Here is a 22,659-nt window from a genome sequence, read left to right on the forward strand (position 1 = left end):
TGGGAATTTTTTCCATTTAAGTTCTTTGCTATGGGCAACAGTGATACAGCACAAGTCAATACAGTCCTGGTCAGTTTCACTTCTCAACTGACCAGGAAACCACAGATTAAACTTCTTGAAAGCAGAGGCTGCCTTACAATTTTTAAATACCAACTTTCAAACGGCATTATCTCTTTGCCATGGTGAGTTTTTCTATTTCACTAATCTATAGGAATTAAGCAGAAAAGAATCCCTCATTCTTAGGCCATTGATTTTAAGATACATGGCATTCTGTTACTATGTGTTTGTGCAAACTACAGAACTGAAGAAACCTGGAGCCAGAGGGAGCTACAATCCGACGAGTTCAGCCACAGAAGCTACAAGTTGCTTTCATCAACAGAGCCCTAATTTTGTTCAGATATGATGGTAATATGCTCAGGGGTGGCATCTTTTCCCTTATCCTATGGAAACAATAATGATTTCCTGATTCTAGTCACAAGAGTCCTATTTCCCTTTGCTAGAGATAGCCTTATAGGAAGGTAAGCAATCCAGTTGCAGCCATTAAAGGGAAACTGTTGGGAAGCCGACTGAGAGGAGATGCCCTATCTACTCTATGGCTGGTAACACATAAGAAAATGGCCCATGAGGCTGCTGTAGATACTTTGCAGCAATGTGGGCAGAGATGAGACATCACCAACATAGTGAGGCAGTAGAGGAAAATGAGGGAAAGCACATATATTTTTTAAAATATATTTTTATTTTGAATTCTGAATTATGTGGTACAATTTCGTATAGGATGGGATTCCCTCCCCCACAAACTCTCACCCCCTGACAGATTTTCCCCATTTTACTACAATAGTGTAGTTGGCCTTCTTGTCAAATGTTTATTGTATACAGAGCTTGCTATTCACGAAGTATTTCTAACTGATTTACTAGATTTGGAAAAAGGCTCCAGAAAGTCAAATGCCTTGGCCAAAGTTATATCACAAAGTGGGCAAGTTTAGAGTAGAACTACAATTTTCAGACTTTACATCTAGATCACACTATTTGCAGCAGAGAAAGCAAATCCTAAGCTTCCTCAGTATTGAGAGGCACTGTAATAATGGAATTGTGTGCTGTCTAAGGAGTTAGCTGCCTTATAATTCCAGTCCTTTATATACTAGTTGTGTGGCCATGGATGAGTGCACCCTTTCTAAGCCTCAGTTTCCTCATCAGTACAATCAGGATGAGATCATTCATGCTGTAAAATTACTATGACAATTAAATAAGATAATAAATGAATACTTTCTAGCATGGCACTAGATAAAAAGTTAACTGTCTTTAAATGACAGCTTTTGTTGGTAGTACTAGTAACATATTTCAGTCAACTTCATCCAAGCTGTAAATAAGAGAAGGAAAGGAGAAACCATTTCCATTTAGGGGGAAAAAACCACAACAGAACTAAGCAATCTTTCATAGACTAATACTTGTTATAGTACAGAATTCTCTATAACGTGGTTCATATATTCAAAGGCTGTCCAATCTAGTACAGAATAGGGATAGATAAGCAATTACCTATAAAGCACAACATAATAAACCGTGATTCCCAAACTAAGTGAAAGAACAAAAGAAAACTGAATTGGAGAAAAATCTGGAAAGGTCTCAGGGAGGATGTGATATTTGAATTGGTCCTTGAAAGATAATGGAGGGCTTCTGGAAAGGAAAAAGGGCAGAGGGAGTTTCCCAGGATGAAGGAAAAGTGCCAGCACAGGCTCAGAAATGTGGGCTACATGGCAATTAACCAAAAAGCTCCTGGGAAGGGAGGGGTCAGCAATGAGACTGCAAAAATACTTAAATGCTTTCTAAAGTTTACTTGAGAATTATGTTTTATTTTTAAGAACAGAGTACCTTAACAAGATTTGTGTTCTAGGAAGATATTCAAGTAGTCTATAAAATCAGTAACCATAGCTTTCCTTAACCAAAAAAGATAAAATGCATGAACAGAGAAAACACAAAAGATATCAGACATTCCATTTTCAAGGTTCCCATATAGTAGTGTGAGGAATCCGAATGCAGGCTGGCAATGAAGTATATTGGGCTTCTAAATATCTGCCACAGCCAACATTCAATAATGTAACCAATGGAAACTATACAGCCATATAAAATCAACTTTCTGTGACCTATTTTAGCAACTTCTTTGTTCTGAGTAATCCTGCTGAAGGGTGAATCATAAATTCAGCAAGAGACCATGTCCTGGTGACCTCACTTGTTCGAAGCCTGCAGGAATATTCCCACCTCGACTGGCTCCAAGGCTTTTGAGAAACACCATAATTGAAAAAGCAGTCATTTTAGTATAAGTCCCAAATTTGGCTTTTTTTTTAAGTGAAAATGGGGAAAAAGGGAACTGAAAGAGAGTAACATAAAACCCAGCATAAAGACACTAAACTGCCATGGTTTTTCTAGCCCTTAAGAAAATCTCTGCTTGACACCTTCTCATAAAGTACTCAGAACAAGAAATTCAGGCATAGGATTGGTACCAGGTCACCGGAGAGTGCAACCTACAGGAACAAAAGCCCAGTTGACCACTGCCCTTGCTAAGCAGATGAAAATGTGAACACAGTCAGGGAGGGAAAAGGAAGTTAGATTTTGGTAGTTTGCTGAGTTTCTGAGACTACAGCTAATGTAAAGAGTTTCTTTTATAATTTTCCATTTTAAAAATTGATACAGCAGTCCATTCAGAAGTAGAGTTACAAAGCACAGAGAAATCTTTCTGTTTTAAATATTTTCAACTATATACCCATATTCCCATCATGACCTTTCATTATAAATCTGACTATAGTAATTAGCTCCCACACAAGCATGAGTCAAGGTCAATTCAAATACATCCTAGAATGATATATTTCTGGAGCTGGGAAGGATCGTGGGCATAAATAAATCTGTCCTAGTAGGTTTATATAGCAAAGAGAGAAGACAATAAGTGGTTTTCCCCAAACTTACATAGCAAATTAGGAGAGTAGGGACAGGACACTTTCAAGTTCTAGTTGAGTATTCTTTCAATCTAGCTTCATCTTCCTCTACTCCATGTCTATTCTTCTAAGTCTGTGTTTGTATTTATATATAATCTAGTTTTCATATAAGGATACTTCAGAAAATCTATGGGCAAATTGAGTTGAAACAAGCTTATTTTTGGAGCAAAAAAATTTGAAATTCATGAAATTTTTCATAATGCTCATTTTCCATGAATTTTTGAAGATCTTTCATAGAATGCATGAATTAAAAAAAATTGTAGTAAAATAAATTTATTTTTAATTCTATTTCCTGTGAACATTTTGAAGTACACTCCTATAGATACCAATATTGATGACCACATGTTCATATAAGTTTTTATTCATAAGATACATTTGTATTCAAATTATAATTCTGTAATGTCAGGAATATCTCTGCTTTATCCCATTGGAAATCCCTTTGTGCTTTGTTTGTGCTATTACTCAATCAGCAAGACTAGGATGCTAGGGACACAGAAAGGGAAAAGATAAAATATAGATGGTAGTCAAGAGCATGTCTTCATAGAACCAAAATTAGGGCTAAGACTAGAAATGATCCATTCTGTGGTAGAACTGGGCTGCTCCCTCAGGGCTAATTTTACTCACACAGCTGTAGCTCCCCAAAGCCCGTAGACACTGGGATGGCAGTAAAGGAAGGAGCTGACCCTGAGTGGGCTTTGTCCCCACTACACAATCGAGGTCCTTTTTGACATTCCTGACTGTGCTATCACACTGACTTAAAATCTATGCCTTCCCATCATTCTATGAGCTAGTCCTCTGACATCACTCTTCAGCACAGTGGGAGTGCTCTTCGTCCACCCGTGCAAGCACAGCACAACAGCACCTAGAGGCTGGTGTTGTTGCACAGCGAATTAAGCAATCACTTGCAATGCCTGCAGCCCCTATCAGTATGTTGGTTTGATTTCTGCTTGCTCTGCTTCTAATCCAGTTCTTTGCCAATGAGCTTCAGAAAGCAGCAGAACATGGCTCAAGTGCTTGGGCCTGTCCCAGTGATACTGGAGACTCATATGTAGCTCCTGGATCCTGGCTTCAGGCTGGCCTAGTCCTGCATATTAGGGCCAATTTGGGACTGAACCGGCAGATGAGCTTCTCTTTCTCTCTCTAGGTATGTCACTTCTTCTTAATCTTTCAAATAAATAAATTCTGAAGATATTTATTTTTCACTTATTTGAAATAAAGGAAGATAGAAAAGGCAGATGTTCTATCTCCTAACTTACTCCCTAAGTGCCACAATGGCCAGGGCTGAGCCAAGCTGAAGCCAGGAGCCTGGACTCTATCCAGATAGCTCATATGGAACACGGGGACCCAAGCACTTGAGCCATCACTTGCTGCTTCCTAAGGCATTCGTGAGCAGGAAGCTAGATCAGAAGAGGAGCTGAAACTCAAATCATAAACTCTGAAATGGGATGTGGGTGTCTCAGCAGCATCTTAACCATTACACTACAACACCCAATCCTCATTCAATGTTTAAAACTTACTAAGCATTAGTACTTGCCAAACACAGCTCTAGGAAGTACTTTAGAATTTTAATGTACTTCATGCTGTTAAACTTTAAGCAGTACCATTATCACACACATTTTAGTGAGAGAAAATAAATGAAGGCACAGGGACATTAAGAAGCTTGCCATTTGTTACATAGCTGGTAAGCAAAGGAGCAAGTTTTGAAACTCTGGCAGTCACGGTTTAGTATCTGTATTTTTAATTATTAAATTTATTTATTTTTATTGGAAAGGCAGATTTACAGAGAGGAGAAAAAGAGAAAGATCTCCTATTTGCTGACTCACTCGCAAGTGGCCATAACAGATGGAGCTGAGCTGACCCGAAGCCAAGACCTTCTTCTGGGTCTCCCACGCGGGTGCAGGGTCCCAGGGCTTTGGACCATCCTCTACTGTTTTCCCAGTCCACAAGTAGAGAGCTGGATGGGAAATAAGAGCACTAATATGGGATCCCAGAATGTGCAAGATAAGGATTTAGCCACTAGGCCATTGCATCCAGCCCAGGATCTGTACTTTCAAACAATATGCCATCTTATTTGAGTAGAAGACCTTCTTTAGACAGCTATACCAATTAGAAAAAGAGCTGCCATTACATTCCAACTGCCCACTGCTCCCTTTTACCAGAATGTGATTTCTTTTATACCCAAAGCAGCATTTACTCTCAGGAAGGCTCAAGGAACCCAGCTATACATCACCAATTGAGGCTTATGGTAATGAAGTTACCATAAAAAGAGGCCTTATGTAATGAAGTTATCTTTAAACTTGTTAAGGAGGAGGGAAAAAGTATGATAGGGATACAAGAAAAAGGAGAGGACATGGAGGAAAAGAACCACTGTGGGTAAATCTTAAAATTATCCAAGGTGAGATCACAAAAGCATCTAGGAGGAGAGTGTATACAGCAACTGGAAAAAATTTAAGACCTCCCTCCCCCCAAAATTTAAGACTATGCAATAACAACCAAGGAAGAAAATTAAAGCACTAGACCAAAAAAAAAAAAGTTGACTGAACCCAAAGAAACCCATATGATTCCATTATTTCTTCTGGAAATCCCCTAGCCTCCCATTAGCCACTGTCAGTCTTAGAGTAAGAGGAGTGGGGGATGGCAGCATTATGGGTCATTTTAGGACACAGTGGATTTCAGGTGTCTATGGATTCTAACAGAAACATTCACCACACAGATGTACATGTGAGTCCACAGGTCATGGTCAAGGCCCGACTGACTCCAAATCTCCTGGGTCCACATCTCCAGCACTAACCAAGACCCAATCCTGCCTCCCTCTGCCTTCGGTGTATTCCCCCTGGAGAAACAATGAGTCCTCCTCAGTTTAGATTACTCATGCCGAAGGTTTTAAAGCAACCTCTACTCAAACACTGTAACTGACTCTGATTGGTATCCAAGTCCTGGATCCTGGTACGCACACTCCTCAGTGCTGGCAAGGATGACAGGATAGGTAACTAGTCCTACATCCAAACTCCTTACTACTCCCAGCCCAGGAGCACCTGCCCTTCTCCTGGAGAGGGAGGAAAATATTTACCTTGCCTGCTCATCAGAGCATGTGGAAAGAACAGTGTGAGAAATCTGGCACATCTCTGATTGTGCTCTTTCCCCGAAGGATTAGTGTCTCATGAATGACCAAGAGGTGGCCAGGAAATAGCCTGCCAGTAGCAGCAAAGACCAAGGCAAACAGTTTACTTTTCAAAATACTACTCCTTACATTTCAACACCATTTGATACTTAACCCTTTTAAAAACAAAGAATTAAAAGTAATAACCATGGTCTGTCAAACCCTCAAGGGAGAAGTTTAGCTTTCAAGAGCCTAATGAAGGTCTGGTTCTTTCACTTAAGCCAAAACAAAACAGGAAAAATGAAATTGAAGACACACCATACTCTTACCTTGGGCTATACCACGGATTTGGAATGATTATGGTGGTTTAGTGATACAGCTGTTAAGACCATATGGCCTCTCCCCTTATTCCCTCCCCACACCACAAAACAAGGAGAAATGGAAAATTTGGAAACAATGATCACACCCACATTTCCCTAACCCTTGATCCAATCCCCTCTGATTAACTATGTTAACATCATCTAAAATTAAAAATAAATTAAAAAGTAAAAAAGATACGTAAAAACAAATAAAAATACTAAAAAAGAACAACTGCAAAGACCAAAAACTTTGGAGGTTATTTGCTAATCAAAGGATACTTTGGTTTTTATATGAGTTCAAGAAAAGCTACCATTCTTTCAGGCACTGGGATCCCAAGTTGTTTGCCCCCAAATATCTAGTCAGTCATCAAGTTCTATGCTTTGCAACATTTTTACATTTTTTTTAAAAGCACCATCACTCTTGACTAACTGGGAAGAGCCCAACAAAGAAGACAAAAAATTATAGTCATACACTTGACTGGAGGGAAAAAATTATTTTTAAAACATAAATTTGAATTGGAAATGAAGATAACATGCTGTCTCGTGGGTGGGAACACTGCATTTCCTTAATAGATGCACTAAACTAAATCTTTGCTTAAGGTTACAGTTACAAATAAATCTTATAATTAAAATGCTAAATATACCAACAGAATACCAAGAAATGGTAAAGCTTGAAGTGAGTCTAAAATAGCCATAAAGGCAGCGAGCAGTAATCTAGCAGTTGAGACAGTTATGATGATTGGATTTGGGTCTAGCACGACAGCATAATGGTTAGAGTCTTCACCTTGCATGCGCTGGGATCCCATGTAAGCACTGGTTCACATCCTCATTGTTCCGCTTCCTGTCCAGCTCCATGCCTGTGGCCTGGGAAAGCAGTAGAGGATGGTCCAATGCTTTGGGACCCTGCAGCCACATGGGAGACCCAGAAGAAGCTCCTGGATTTGGACCAGCTCAGGTATGGTCATTGCAGCCACTTGGGGAATGAACCAGCAGATGGAAGATCTTTCTCTCTGTCTTTCCTTCTCTCCATAAATCTGCCTTTCCAATAAAGTAACTAAATAAATCTATAAAAATAAAAAAAGATGATTGCATTCATATTGGAATAACTGGGTTCGTTTTCCGGTTAGTTCCAGTTCCTGATTCCAGCTTCCTGCTAATGTAGACAGCAGTGATAGTTCAAGTGCCTGGATCTGTGCCCCATGTGCAACAACCTGGACTGAGTTCTAGGTTCCTGGCTTTGGCCATGGTCCAGCAGTAACTGCTGGGGACATTTGAGGAGTGAACAAGCACATGGGAATTTGAGCTCACTCTCTATCCATGTGCTCCTCTTTGTGTATCTCTTTCTCACATAAAAAATAAATAGAAAAATCTAAATGGCAGAAAAATACAAGGAATGATACCCCAGAGAACTGAGAAGCCTTCTGAACTAAAGATTGATATCTGTTAAAATGAGTGACTGAAGATTCATTAGTCATAAAATTTGACAGCCTGTATCATTTTCTCTTGAAGTTTCTCTTGAAAAAAAAAAAAATGCTGGCAGAAATGGAAACGGTTTCTCACGTCCCAGAGAAGAGAATGCTCATGTGTGAGGACAGGAGTTCATAGTCATGTGCACATGTATCATATAAATTATGAGGAAAAAAGAAATTTAAGTCCTTCACCACGAGGCCCTACCCATCCTCTCCAGCCCTCTTCTCCCACTACTTGCGTGATTTCCCCAGCACCCCATTTCCTTGAGGATCTTTGTCTCTCCTGCCTGTCGTCTTCCAAGACTCTGTATGTTAGTGTCCTTCAAAAACGTGCAGTTCAGCTCCATGACTCCTTGAAAGACCTTCCTGACGGCCCAGCCCAGTGTCTTCTTCTGTCCTCACATATGGAGTAAAGTAATAGCTCCCTCACACACATTTTAGTTGATCATTCACTGTCCCTCACTGACTGGGTACTCCATTGAGTCTTTGATAGTGATATTCTCAGCCAGATGGGAAGTTCCTGAGGACATGGATTGTGTTTTCAAGTGTTTCATGTGTCTTTTAAACTTTCCTAATCAAGACTAAGTCCAACATGGGATCTAATAAACATTGATTGATAGGAATAAACAGTATCATACAATGTTCACAGGGAGAAACTACATTATATATGAGAATATTCTAACAGTTAAGATTAGAAAGAAAGGGCCCAGCACAGTAGCCTAGTGGCTGAAGTCCTTGCCTTCAATGTGTGGGGATCCCATATAGGCACCAGTGCTAATCCCAGCAGTCCCACTTTCCATCCAGCTGCATGTTTGTGGCCTGGAAAAACAGTCAAGGACAGCCCAAAGCCTTGGGACCCTGCAGCCACATGGGAGACCCGGAAGAGGCTTCAGATTAGCACAGCTCCAGCCACTGCAGCCATGTGGGGAGTGAATCAACAGATGGAAGGTCTTCCTCTCTGTCTTTCCTCCTCTCTGTATGTCTAACTTTCCAATAAAAAAAAAAAATCCTAAAAAAAAAATCAGCAGTGGTTCAAAAGAAGACAGATATAAAAGCTTACCAGTATTTCCTTGGGCATCTTCTAATGTATTTGGTGAGGATAACAGAAAAGAGGGCCTGGCAAAGTGAGTGCCTTGAAGGGATGGCTGCGGAGGTGGAGGCTGTTGCTCCAGAGGCATCGTCGGAAGAACGACCCTCCAGTCCACGTGGGTAATATCAGACCTTGATCGAGCATGGCCCGGCTTGAAAGTAGAGGTCTCATCCAATAAATCATTCACAGAACGAGGTCTATCCCTCCGGCGCTGACACACATTGAAAAAATTAAAGGTTGATGCTTCCTTTTGTTCCATCCATGAAAGATTATCAGGAGTTGTCCCTCTCTGGACCATAAACTGTTCTTTGGCAGGAAAGACATTTTGAGCTTTGGTTTCCAAGAGCCTGCTCTTACAGTGGTCCCAAACCAGGCCCCCCTTGCCCAGAGACACAGGGTTTCTCATAGCACCATTGTCTGTAATGTTACTGAGTAACTCGTGCCCCACTAGTTCAGGGACCTCATGAACCCCATAGACCTCTGCTTGTTGCACTGCCTTTTCTAGCTTACTATCAAAAGTGTTGAAGAAATCCTCCGTCACTTCTAAGGCTGGGCTGATATCATCCACTTCTAAGGCTTCCATGTCATTGGTTCCAACAGGTCTACGCCTTCTAAGCTGTGTCAGAGAAGGGCTTCAGGGACATTCATCCAACAAGGAGGTGCTTCCACAATAGAGCTATGGAAACAAGCTGAAGACACCTTCATTCAGCTTCCTTGGAGCAGGCCAAGCACAAGGCTCGCTGATGTTTTCCAGGTCATTGAAAGCCTTGGCTATCTCCTGGAGTATAAGCAGAGAAACGTTCCTTTGAGACGATTTTTCCGTGCGATCTTTATAAAGTCAACAGGAAAGTGTTTGTCAAAGCAATGCCTTGCCAATTCCCGATTTCCTGGAAGAAGAGAAACGAGACAACATTGGCACATGGTTCACTGTATTCTACAGTACACAAATCTGCCTACCTATTTTCACATCTGTGCCCCTCTTCTATGGCAGTCATGTGCAAAGGTGAACACCCACACAGAAGTTGTAGCATCAGGAGTACATATCACTCCTTCCTTTGTACGAGTACTAACAGAGCAGGGAGGAGCTTTTAGCACAGGGAAATAAGGTCAACAGCTTTTACTCCCACGGAAGAGCCTTTGAGAGCAGTTGTAAAAAGACTATCCTGACCAACCTTTGATATGCTGACCTAAAATAGTAAGCAAAAAGAGACCAGGAATTCTGTGACTGGGCCTACATCATAATCAGGCTGAAAGTTACACATGTTTGAGCTTTTGCTGTTTGAAAAGGTACAAGGGGGGAGTACAGAAGGCGGCTCTGCCCTTTATTCAATGTCAATGCTATTGCTTCTGGTTTCTTTAGTTTGATAGTACCTAATGATAACTCTGGATCTTAAAATTCCTCCAGTCTTCTGAGAAGTAGCTTTCAGTTTCCTAACTCTTTACGCCTTCCAGGATGGGCCTCAAGGTCCAGCCTGAGGGGTGGCGGGAATCCAGTGTGGAGTGTCAGCCTGTAGTGGCAGGCTTTAGTTCAGCCTCTTCTCTCGATGACTGCAAGTCCCCAATGCTTACAGTTCCACCTGAGCACTAAGAGTGCTTTGTGAGTATCAGCTCTCTCTGGGAAATGTTAGCTCTCCAAGGTCAGGCAAAATTAGCTCAGACCTTGACCACAATGCTGTCCAACACGACAGAAGCCACACTAGATGATTCAAATCTAAATTTACTAAAATCCAAGTTCCTCAGTTACATGAGTCACATTTGAAGTGCCTGACAATAATTTACTGTTTTGTACCTTTACCAACAAATATGACAAATAGACAAGGGCCTTCTCCTCCATAGTAGCAGTATGTAAAACTAGGAAATTTTGCAATATTATTATGTTATTTCAAAGGCAAACAGACTGATTTCTTTAAAGAAATAAGTTTGTTATGTTCATGGTTAGTGAAACTTTAGGTAATCAAATTATTATATTTAATCAATAGCACCCATTTTCAGTGTGTGTCTAATGCGTGTCAACTGGATTAATACACGCAGACCTTCCTTTCAGAACTCTCAAGGAAGGCTGTCACTCACAAGAGCTCTGTAGTTGACCTCCTCTCTTGGGAAGTGAGAAGTACTACACATTTTCCAGTTTTTGTATGTTTTGATGTTATTATGTTACTTCTTCATATAATTTTACTAGTTACAAAAAGGTTTTCCTCTTTTTTTCCCTGAGTCTAAAGTTAAGCCCTCGGAATCATAAACTGTGTAATGGAGTTTTAAGTATGTCTTTAAATTTGAAACAGGATTTTTTTTCAATCTCATCCAGAATACCAGAAACTGAGAAAGAGAAATACACAATACATATTAAAACCTTCAGTTCTGGGCCCAGCACAGTGGCCTAGTGACTAAAGTCTTCACCTTGCATCTGCTGAGATCCCATATCAGCACCAGTTCATGTCCTGGCAGCCCCATTTCCCATCCAGCTTCCTGCTTGTGTCCTGGGAAAGCAGTAGAGGGTGGCCCAAAGCCTAGAGACCCTGTGTTCATGTGGGAGACCCAGAAGAAGCTCCTGGCTCCTGGGTTTTGGATCAGCTCTGACCATTGCAGTCACTTGAGGAGTGAACCAGCAGACAGAAGATCTTTCTCTCTGTCCTCATTCTCCATGTAAATCTGCCTTTCCAATAAAAATAAATAAATCTTTAAAAAACAAACAAAAGCCTTTCAGTTCTTTCTTTACTATAATTTCATATCAACAGAAAGTATATGCTTCTCATTTTATAGACGAGGTATCAAGGCGTGGAGCAATAAGTTATGATCATATGATCCCTTCCAGTGTTTCAACTTCAGTCTTTGATACGCTAAAGTGAAAGTAAATGCCCCCAAAGAGATCCTTCCTTCCTTCCTGTTTTGACTTACTGGAATATGTGGGACTACATTTTCTGTATTCTTTCCTTGGGCTCAGAGGCTGTTGTAAGCACATGACCACTGAGGCCCAGCACTGCTGGCTTGTAGAATACTTCTTTCTCACAGTCTAAAACCATAAGCCATCAGACAAGGATGTGACCTTTCCTTTGAGATCACCCTTTCAACCCCACACTTTCACAAAAAGGACATCGAGGCCCTGAGAATCTGAAAGGTCCCACATGCACTTTCACATTGTTCTCAAACGTGCAGACACGTGTTCACCACAGGACCTTTGTATTGGCTATTTATCCAGGCACCAAGCCAGTCAATGTTTCTAAGTGACTGTTTAAACTCCTTTCCCAGTGAGTCTTACCAAGATTTCCATATTTAAAATGACAACATATTAGCATGACAGAATGTTTTACAACATGGGGATGCCTTACAGAACACCACAGAAAGTGGTGAGAACACCACAGAACACTTACAGAAAGCCAGGTGAGGCTTAGTTTTTAATACATGTTCTTAAAATCAGTGCTAAGTTACATTTTTTTAATATCCTCCTGGGTGTCTAGTTGAGAAGAAGAAAGATTTTCCTATTTAGGAGAAGGCCATTAAATTCTACACATGGTGGCCACCTTTGAACTGCTGTTACCGATCTGTGACTTGAAAAGCTCTATGCAACCACAGTCAAGATCCACCACCATTCCCTCATAAGATGCGGACAAGAGCTTGAACTGACTTACGGAATATATGACAATCAAGCTTATCTTATAAAAACGGAAGTATGACATATCTGCCCTGGATTCTTGCTCTTCAAAAAAAAAAAAAAAAAAAAGTGAAGTTTGGGCCCAGTGCAATAGTCTAGCAGCTAAAGTCCTCACCTTGTATGCTGGGGATCCCATATGGCCACGGTTCATATCCAGCTGCTCCACTTCCCATCCAATTCCATGGTTATGGCCTGGGAAAGCAGTAGAGGACATCCCCAAAGCCTTGGGACCCTGCACTCGTGTGGGAGACACAGAAGAAGTTCCTGGCTCCTGGCTTCAGATTGGCTCAGTTCCAAGCCATTGTGACCACTTGGGTAATGAATCAGTGAACAGAAATTCTTTCTGTCTCTCTTTCTCTCTATAAATCTGACTTTCCAATGAAACAAATTTTTTAAAAGAGAGAGAACTTTTCATTTTAGAGCAATTTTAGGTCTACAGAATTACTACAAAACTAGAACAGAGAGTTTCTGTATACCCGACACCCAGCAACATCTCACATTATTGTGGTATAGTTGTCACAACTAATGAGCAAACATACAGATTTTTTTGTTTTTAAAATTCATTATTTTTTTCTATTGGAAAGGAAGATATACAAAGAGAAGGAGATACAGAGAGAAAGTTCTTCCATCCACTGGTTCACTCCCTAAGTGGCTGCAATGGTCAGAGCTAAGCCGTTCTGAAACCAGGAGCCAAGAGCCTCCTCTGGGTCTCCCACACAGATGCATGGTTCCAAGGCTTTGGGCTATCTTTGACTACTTTGCCAGGCTACAAGCAGGGAGCTGGATGGGAAGTAGAACAACTGGGATATGAACCAGCATCCAGCTAGGATCCTGGTAGATGCTATGTGAGGATTTAGCCATTATGCTATTATGCAGGGCACTATCCAGACATTTCTAACAAGTCCATATTTCATTCAGATTTCCTCAGTTTTTTTCTAATGTCCTTTTTCTATTCCAGGATCCTACAATGGATTCCATGTGACTTCTGGCTGTTGCCTCTTGGCTGTGACAGCATCTTCCAGTTTTTGATGACCTTGATAGTTTTAGGGAATACTGATCAGGAAGTTTATAGACTATCCCTCATTTGGAATTGATTTGATGCTTTGTTTATGATTAGACTAGGCCACATGTTTTTGAGAGGAAGCCTACAGAGGTGAAGTGGGTTCTCACCATATCACACAGAGGGTACGCATTAGCAACCTGATTTAGTACTATTCCTGCTAAGATCACCTGGCTGGAAGCAGTCTTTTCGCTTAAGCATTTACCATATTCTAACATATGACTTAAGTTATTTAATGTTCAGGGCTTCTTTCCCCCCACTCAAATACAAGCTCTATGAGGCCAGGAATTTGTTAACTGTTCACTAGTATGTCCCTGAGTACAGAGATCAGTAATAAGGCACTAAAAAGACAATAAAGCAGTCTTTGTCACTTTGCCTTCCAAACAAATAAGAGTCCTTAAGATGTAGACAGAGAGAGAGAGAGAGACAGAGAGAGACTCTCCTCCATTCTGTGATTTCACAAATGCCTGCAACAGTCAAGAGTTGAGCCAGGTGCCACTAACTTGTCTTCAGTATCTGTGTCCCCCTTGCAGATGGCAGGATCCAATATCAGAGCCACTACCTGCTGCTTTCTCAGGCATATTAACAGGAAGCTGGACTGAAGGTATTGGAATGGGAGAATCCACTCCTAACACTCCAGCATGAGATAGGGGTGTCTCAAATAGAGGCTTAACTTGTAGTATAAGGTCCCTTCCTAATAGACGTATGCTGAGTAAATGCATTATTATTTCTTTGCATGACATTCACTGTCCCCCATGATCTACCGGCTACTCCAGTTTGTGGTTCTTAATCAATGCTCACCTTGTCACTTTACTCTTCCATGCTTTTGTGCAAGTTAGGGAAGCTTTTCCAATTTCTCAGGCTCTGAGCATCCTGGGTGTGCCATAGTGAATGGAAGCAATCAGCCAATCTCTAAATTTCACTCTAAGTTCTGAGTTACCCCACAGCACACACAGTATCTTACTTACATCCCTATACAACGTCTTCTGTAGGTTGGCTTCCATTTGAACCTACCATTTCTGGAATTTCACTTTTTCCCTGGGCTCTGCAGCCCTTTACGTTATGAGACTCAAAGTTTAGTCTCTATAACTAAGTACTAATTTGCCACATTTTCTAAGTTTTAAAAAAAGTATTTATTTTATTTGAAAGGCAAAATGAGAGAGCGAGAGAAAGAAAGAACATACGATCTTCCAGTCATTTAGTTTACTCCCCAGTACTGGCAACAGCCAGGTCTAGGCCAGGACGAAGCCAGGAGCCAAGAACTCCATGAGTGTCCCACGTGAGTGGCAGACATCTAAGCACGTGTGCCATCACCTGCTGTCTCCCAGGATGTGCATTCGCAGGAAGACAGATAGGAAGCACAGCGGGAACTCAAACCCAGGCACTCCGATAGAGGATGTGGGTGTCTGATCTGTTGCATCAATATCCATTCCCTAATTTAGTTGTAAAATTAACTTAATTAAAAAGAATAGCAAACTCAAATAGGTCAAAATATGATGGGTATCTTCCTCTAATAATGCCCATTTCAGTATGTGAGTGTGGTATGACTGTCCCAGCACAAAACTGGAGACCTGGAGCTAGTTGGCCATGTTCTAAATCTAGCTCTGCCGCACATTTGCTGGGTGGCTTCTGGCATACTCTCTAACCATTGGGTGTCTTACTCACCTGTATCCAATAAAGTTGCTAATATCGAATTGCTTTGCACCAGGTAGCTGTTTACACATGTCTTTAAAAATGTACAGTGCCATATAATTAGGGAGCAATCTGTTAAACTTCATCCATCCAACAACCTGGCTTCTCCTTGATTTGTCAGCCCCCAAAGGACAAACTCAGCAACCAACCACCAGGATTTGGTTACACCACTTTTCAGCCAATCTCAGTTACCTATAGACATCTTATCCTATATTTATATAAAATATTCTTTCTGTAAAAAGATAATTAAGAGGATTTCAGAAAGTTCATGGAAAAAAGAATTAAAAAGTAAGTTTAGATGCAGTTAAGAGGCCTGCATCCCATACCACCTGCATCCTATACCAGAGTGTATAGGTTTGAGTCCTGTTTCCACTCCCAATCTAAGCTTCCTGCTAATGTGGATCCTGGGAAGTAGCAGGTATTGGCTGAAGTATTTGGGTCCCTCTACCAACTTGGCAGACCCAGAATGAGTTGCTGACTCCCCACCTCAGCCTGGTTCAGTTCCTGCTGTTGTATGTGTTTAACGAGGGAATCAGTGGATAGGAGAGCTCTTTCTCATGTGCTGTCTCTCTCTCTCCCTGTTTCTTTCTCTGCCTCTCAAACTAAAAACAAAACAAAAAGCACTTGGATAGTGGCACTGGATGCAAACGGAATCCTCAAGCCCTGCCTCTACTTTCCATTCCATCTTCCTGTCAATGCAGACTCTAGGAGGCAACAGGTGAGAGCTCAAGTTCTTGTGTTTCTGCCACCCACATAGGAAACCTGGATTGAGTCCCAGGCTCCTGGCTCAGCCCTGGTTGTTGTGGGGGAGTTTATGGAGTTGAGTAGAATATGGGCAATCTCTCTGTCTCTATGCCTTTCAAGTAAATTGTTTCAAAAAAGTAAGTTTACCTTGACACAAATTTTTTAAAATGTAAGCAGGTTTTTGGTAACACAAATTTTTCCATGAAGATTTTTTTTAAAAAAAGATTTAATTATTTGAATTGCAAAGTAATAGAAGGAGAGCAAGATCACAGATTTTTCTTTTGGGCTCACTATCAAATGGCTGCAACAGCCAGGGCTGGGCAAACTTGAAGCCAGGAAACAAGAAGTCCATCCTGAGGTCCAACGCGGTAGTCCAAGGCTAAAATCCTTGCCTTGCATGTGTTGGGATTCCATACAGGCACTAGTTCATGTCCCAGCTGTCCACTTCCCTTCCATCTCCATGCTTGTGGCCGGGGAAAGCAGTAGATGATGGCCCAAAGCCTTGGGACTCTGCACCTGCATGGGAGACCTGGAAAAGTCTCCTGGCTCCTAGTTTGAGATTGTCTCAGTTCTGGCCATTATGGCCACTTGGGGAGTGAACCTATGGATGGACGATCCTTCTCTGTCTCTTCTTTCTGTAAATCTGACTTTCCTATTAAAAAATTCAGTAAATCTAAAAAAAAAAAAAAATAGAGGGAGAAATTCATCCTGGTCTCCCACACAGGTGGAAGGAACCCAAGTACCTGGGTCACCTTCTGGTGCCTTTCCAGGCACATCAGCAGGAAGCTAGAATGGAAAGTGGAGCAGTTGGGACTCAAACTCTGATGTTAATACCACTATCACAAACAGAAGCTTAACTTCCTACAACACAATGCCAGCCATTTCCATGAACTTTTTGGAGTATCCTCACATTTCCCCTATTTAAAGCGAGAATTAGTAGTTCATTTGTCAGTATGGCAAGAAAAAAACTCAACCCAAAGAATCCCATGCATGCATCAAAAAAGCATAAAAGTATGCAGAAGCAGTGCATTGCTATTTCTAACAAATAAATCTTCTGTCTACATTTTCAATAAGATGAACACAGTAGTCCCTCCACATAGAGGCACAGGCAGATATGATTAATGACAGGAGCCTGGCCCCACACAGAGATGCTATGTGCTCCCAAGCACTAATTTCCTCCCTTGACTAAATGACTCGAAATCAGAATTTAATGAATGTTGGGAGTGTCCAGGGCCGTGTAGTTTTAGAAACTGGGAAGGAAACTGCAATGCCAAAGACACCTGGAACAACTTGTTTCTGTCAGGACATTTTCAAAAACAAGAAGTAAGGCTGATTCCAAGGATGGTCTGCCCTCATGGTTCTCACATGTTCTTCTCTTTGGTTAAGGCTGTGCTGACAGAGAATTTTCTAAGAGTGACATAATGTAAAACATCAACCACAAGAGGATCTGACTGTAGTCAAATGACCTTTCTGGACCATAAGGTTACAAGAGAAACTTATTTTTTGTGTGTGTGTTTGGTGCTTTGTTATGAAGATAACATCAGTAAGCTAAGAGAGCCCGGGCATGTCCCAAACAGCTCCTAGGGACAGAGAGGCAGGGTGAGCTAGGAAAAGAGGCTCGGGGGCTCCCAGATGAGGTAGGCAGCTAAAAACATAGGTGCATGTTTCCAAGGCTTGGAGGTGACAGTAAGTGGTTACATTACATCCAAATATCAGTAAAAGGGTACGGCCAAACAATACATCAGAAACACACCTTTCAAAAACCATAACTGGGGGCTGGCACTGTGGCATAATGAGTTGAGTTCAATGTTTGTGATGCTGGATCCCCTAATGGCACCTGGGAGACAGCAGATACTTGAATTACTGCCATCCAGTCAACCTGGATGGAGTTTCAGGCTCCCAGCTTTGGTTCTGTCCAGCCCCAGTGGTTCTCAGCCTTTAAAGAGTGAACCAGTGGATGAAAGATTCACTCTCTCTACCTCTCCACCTTAGCTAGTACAGTGTCTTTTCTGTTTCCTAAGTAATAAATAGTCATAAACACCAAGGAAGTACTGACAGATAATGAAATGAAAAACAAAAATCAGTTAAGATCTCACAGCTCAGAAAATATAAATCAACAAACATGTCTTGGTCCAATATTTAATAGGAACCAAGAACACATTGGGCACATTGCCTTTTTAAAACATATGCTCCAAACAACCAGTACTAAACTTGTGAAAAAGAAGAAAGATTGTTCCAGGAAAGGTTATATCTATTATCTATACCCTAGAACCTGGCACAAGGCTCCCCTAAATATGCTTTTCATCTACAACCATCTAGTGACCTGCTCATTATGCATACTCAGTGTTTTCCAAAGTCCTTGCCCTCTTTGAGTGTGTGAATGTGTGAACCAGCTCCTCTGTGAAATTTCTTTCCAGGATGATCACCATATGCGTCATCTTCCTCTCTCCCTCATTGGCCTCTTCACCAATTTGGGGCATTACTAGAGCTCTGTTTTTTAACTACAGCTACACGTTCTTCCTAAGACAATGTGGCCACCACTTACAACTTAAATAATCTGTTTTATATTCATGCTGCTCAAAATTCTACTTTCAGTATCAGTCTCAGGTCTGAGTACTTGTCCTATGTTCCCAAATAAATGTAGGACATTTCTATTTGGCTATCTCAGAGTCAAATTAAGTTCAGTTTACCTAAATTCATACTCTGTTTTTACTCAGTAAACATTCACTGAGTTTTCATGAAAGCCTAGGTGTTGGGAAAACAGCAGTAAATAAAACTTCACTGAAGCTCCTACTGATGACAAGATTCAACTCAAAGTTGATGTTCTAGGCCGCTCATAATACTGTCCTTGCTTGTCTGTCCAGCACTGCATTTTCTTCTATACATACACTCTTTTTCTTCCAACTGAAATGTTATAGCTCAAATTTTATGCCATGGGGAATGAGATTGTGGTGCAACGTGTTGAGTTGTTGCCTGCAATGCCAGCATCCCACATGGACACTAGTTTGGATTCTGGTTGTCCCACTTCTGATCCAGGCTTAATGAGTTTCTTGCTACGTGCCTGGGAAAGTACAGAAGATGGCACAGGATCTTGGACCCTGTCACTTATGTGGAAGACCTAAACAGGGTTTTAAGCTCCTGACTTCAGTCTTGCCTAGCCCAGCCAGCATAATCCTTTGGTGAATGAATCATCAAACGGGAGATCTGCCTCTCTGTACCTATGACTTTTACTAAATAAATAAATCTTTAAAAAAAAAGAAAAAAAATCACATATGGCAAAACTTTTTATGCCTTTCCAACCTCAAGCATTTGCCTGCAGCTGCCCAAGACACTCCCTCCCCACCTCTATCTACTGAAATTCTATCTACTCTTCAAACCCAGCTTAAATGCTTCATCTTCCATAAGTTTCCTTTGATCAGTATTCTGATCTGGTCTGTTCTTTCTTTAAACTGCCACAGAATGTCTTTGGGCCCACTCCTACATCATAAACATATATTACAAGCTGCCTATTCTCTCTGAACAACAACTTATGTAAAAGTCTGTCTAACGCCAGGTTTGTTACTTGGTACTTCACTGCTCTAAGCTTCACGATATATGATATGATTGCTATTATATTCTTTTTTTAAAAAAAGACATATATTTTATTTATTTTAAAGGCAGAGTTACCGAGGGAGAGAGGGAGACAGAAAAATCTTCCATCCACTAGTTCAACTCCGAAATTGTTGCAAAGGCCAGGGTGGGGCCAGGCCAAACCCAGCAGCCTCTTCCCCCAGGCCTCCTAGGTGGGTTCAGCAGCTCAAAGAGTTGACCCAGAATCCACTGCTTTCCCAGGCATATTAGCAGGTAGCTGGATTGGAAATGGAATAGCCAGGAATTGAACTGGTGTCCTTATGGGAATCCAGTGCTGCAGACAGAAGCTTAACTAGCCAGCACCATCCCCTCTCATTCTTATTTTATAAATAAGGTAACTGATGCTCAAAGATGCTGATGGTTACTGCAGCTATGCAGGTGGGTGGTGGTTGTGTAAGATACAATGGACCTCCTGTAGGACCCAGACCCGGAAGAGGGAGTGTAGACCCAGCAAGTCACCAGGGCTGCAGAACCCTGCCGGACCAATGACGCGGCATTTCCTCTCCTAATAAGGACCTGAGCTGGCACCCACTCCGGTTTCCACTCAGGACGGGTATAAAAGCTTCCTGCATCCTTCTTTATGCGCCTTATTTGCCTGTGCCTTTTCATTCCACGGTTCCCCACTTTCTCTTTGACTCTCCGTTGTGCTGAGAAAAGGCCCCAAAACAGACTTCCACCCACTAAAGGCCTCTCATCCACAGAGGTTGTTTTCCCCCTGGTGGTCTCGACCTTACAGATGCCAAGCTATTTGGCTGAGGCCATGTATTCACCTGAGCTTATAGCAATTGATAGAGGCAACTCTGCAGCATTCATATGACCTACAACTGTTGTCTAGTCCACAATGGGTATATACTTGTTCAATGATAACTGAATAAAGAGCATAATGTTTAAGTATTGATATGTGCAAATACATAAACAATCTTATATTCTGAAGTTCTGGCAAAAGTTTATTTGTATTGTTCGTTAGGTCATTTAAGGAAAATTTGACTCACTTTACAATACATTTTTGTTAATCCAAGTTTTAAATTTTTTTCTTGATAAATAAGCTTCCTAGCTGTTGATACCAAGTCTTAAAAAAATAGCAAAGCATAAAGAGGGAAAGAATAGTCTGGTAAAGATCAGATGGCAAAGACCTTACTCAGACTTTTTTTAGAAAAAAAAAATGTACCTATGCACTCAGGAATCATTTTGCAAACTACTATAATATCAGCAACTTGGTTGGTCTCATTTTCCAATGACTCAGAGCTCAAGCTCTTGCTAATATAAGTAATGAGATGTCCTTCTGAAATACCTCAACCAATTTAAAGCTTTTTCAGTACAGCCCTGCACTCACTTCCTGTTTGCCACCTGCAAAATTATTGAGACATTAGATGCCTAGAGATGTTTTCCCAAAAAGCCAAACTAAATATAAGTATGGCACTTCATTCTCAGGTGGCTTTTCTACCAAAGACAGGAATGTTATTATGCCCGTTTCAACCACTGGATTGGGAAGCCAAAGTTTCTGGTTGGAAAGTCCAGTTTCATAAAACCACCAGAGTTCCAGTATATGCTGCTCCTAGAAACAAAGCAGACAGGCACACATTTCAGTTATGTAAGTGTCTAAAAATGCAGACTTGATTTTTTCCATCTCCCTTGGCCTCCATGGTCAGGGAATGGTGATTTAAAAAGGAAACAAGAGTGCCACACAGATATCTTCATTCTGGAACTGGAGTGAAGAAGACCGTGTTGTTCCATGTCAACTCCCAAGTGCAACACAAAGTAAGTAGATAGATTTATGCAGGTGCCATGGAAGCCTCACCAGCTTCATGGGCTGAATGCCCAACAGCCAGCAGCCACCAGTGTAACAAAGATGTACAGTGAGACCCAAGAATGTAAGATATCCAAAAAGGGAGCTTCTGACTGAAAGATTATCAGCCATGTGACTGTTTAGACCATGTGACTGCTCAAGCTGGAATGATTCAAATCTAATACAGGACTGAGTTTCACCCATTTTTCTCATAAATCTGAAGTTGAGATAACCTGAGGAATCAATTACTTGGTTTCACTGACAATAATATTTGGGCCCGGCATGATAGCCTAGTGGCTAAATCCTCGCCTTACATCTGCCGGTATTCCATTTAGATGCCGATTCATGTCCTGGATGCTCCACTTCCCTTTCAGATGCCTGCTTGTGGCTTGGGAAAGCAGTTAAGGATGGCCCAAAGCCTTGGGATCCTGCACCCACATGAGAAACCCGGAAGAAGCTCCTGGCTTCTGGCTTTGGATCAGTTCAGCTCCAGCCATTGCGGCCACTTGGGAAGCGAACCAGTGGACTGAACAATCTTAGTCTCTCCTCTCTATAAATCTGCCTTTCCAATAAAAATAAACAAATCTTTAAAAAGCAATAATATTTTACATGCATGGCTTACAGTATATTTGGTTTATAAAGTGCTTGATGTGCTTTTAAATAAATACTTAAATACAGTTTCAAAAAAGAAAGAGATGAGTAAAGCAGTAGGGCTATTTTAAAGGTGACGCTAGAGAAGCCAAGATGACTCATATTTTCAGTTAAAAGTCCCGTAGGGAAGATATAGTTGTTCCTGAAATCCTAATTACTGAATCCTGTGGGCCACCCAAGTTTAACTTTAAAATCAGCCTCAGTCTCGGAGGGGCCCTGATGTTTGCAGAATCATAAACAAGCCGCAGGTTGAATCCAATGACGTGCCACTCAGCCTGGGTATTAAGTTTTTCAGTGGGACAGAGGCAGGATAACCCTCTGTTTCTGACACTGGGAAGGGTTCGTATCCCACACTACCTTCCCAATAGAATGGCATCCAGCTCGTCAGGCTTCCTCAGGCCCTATGGGTCCTCCTTATCCACAATGTAAATCCTGCAGATGTCTG

At 41.3% G+C, this 22,659-nt stretch overlaps 1 protein-coding gene across 1 annotated transcript in view; it reads right to left on the reverse strand.

Annotated features, from left to right (window-relative positions):
• PLEKHM3 (pleckstrin homology domain containing M3) overlaps positions 1-22,659 on the reverse strand; it is a 212,803-nt gene that overhangs the window by 166,719 nt on the left and 23,425 nt on the right. The window contains exon 2 of the mRNA XM_004576885.2: positions 8,973-9,889. Coding sequence (XP_004576942.2) covers positions 8,973-9,585 — 613 coding nt within the window. The 5' untranslated portion in view covers positions 9,586-9,889. The remainder of the gene's footprint in view (positions 1-8,972; positions 9,890-22,659) is intronic.

Source organism: Ochotona princeps, chromosome 5 (genome assembly GCF_030435755.1).
Source record: "Ochotona princeps isolate mOchPri1 chromosome 5, mOchPri1.hap1, whole genome shotgun sequence".
In the NCBI taxonomy this organism is placed as follows: domain Eukaryota; kingdom Metazoa; phylum Chordata; class Mammalia; order Lagomorpha; family Ochotonidae; genus Ochotona; species Ochotona princeps.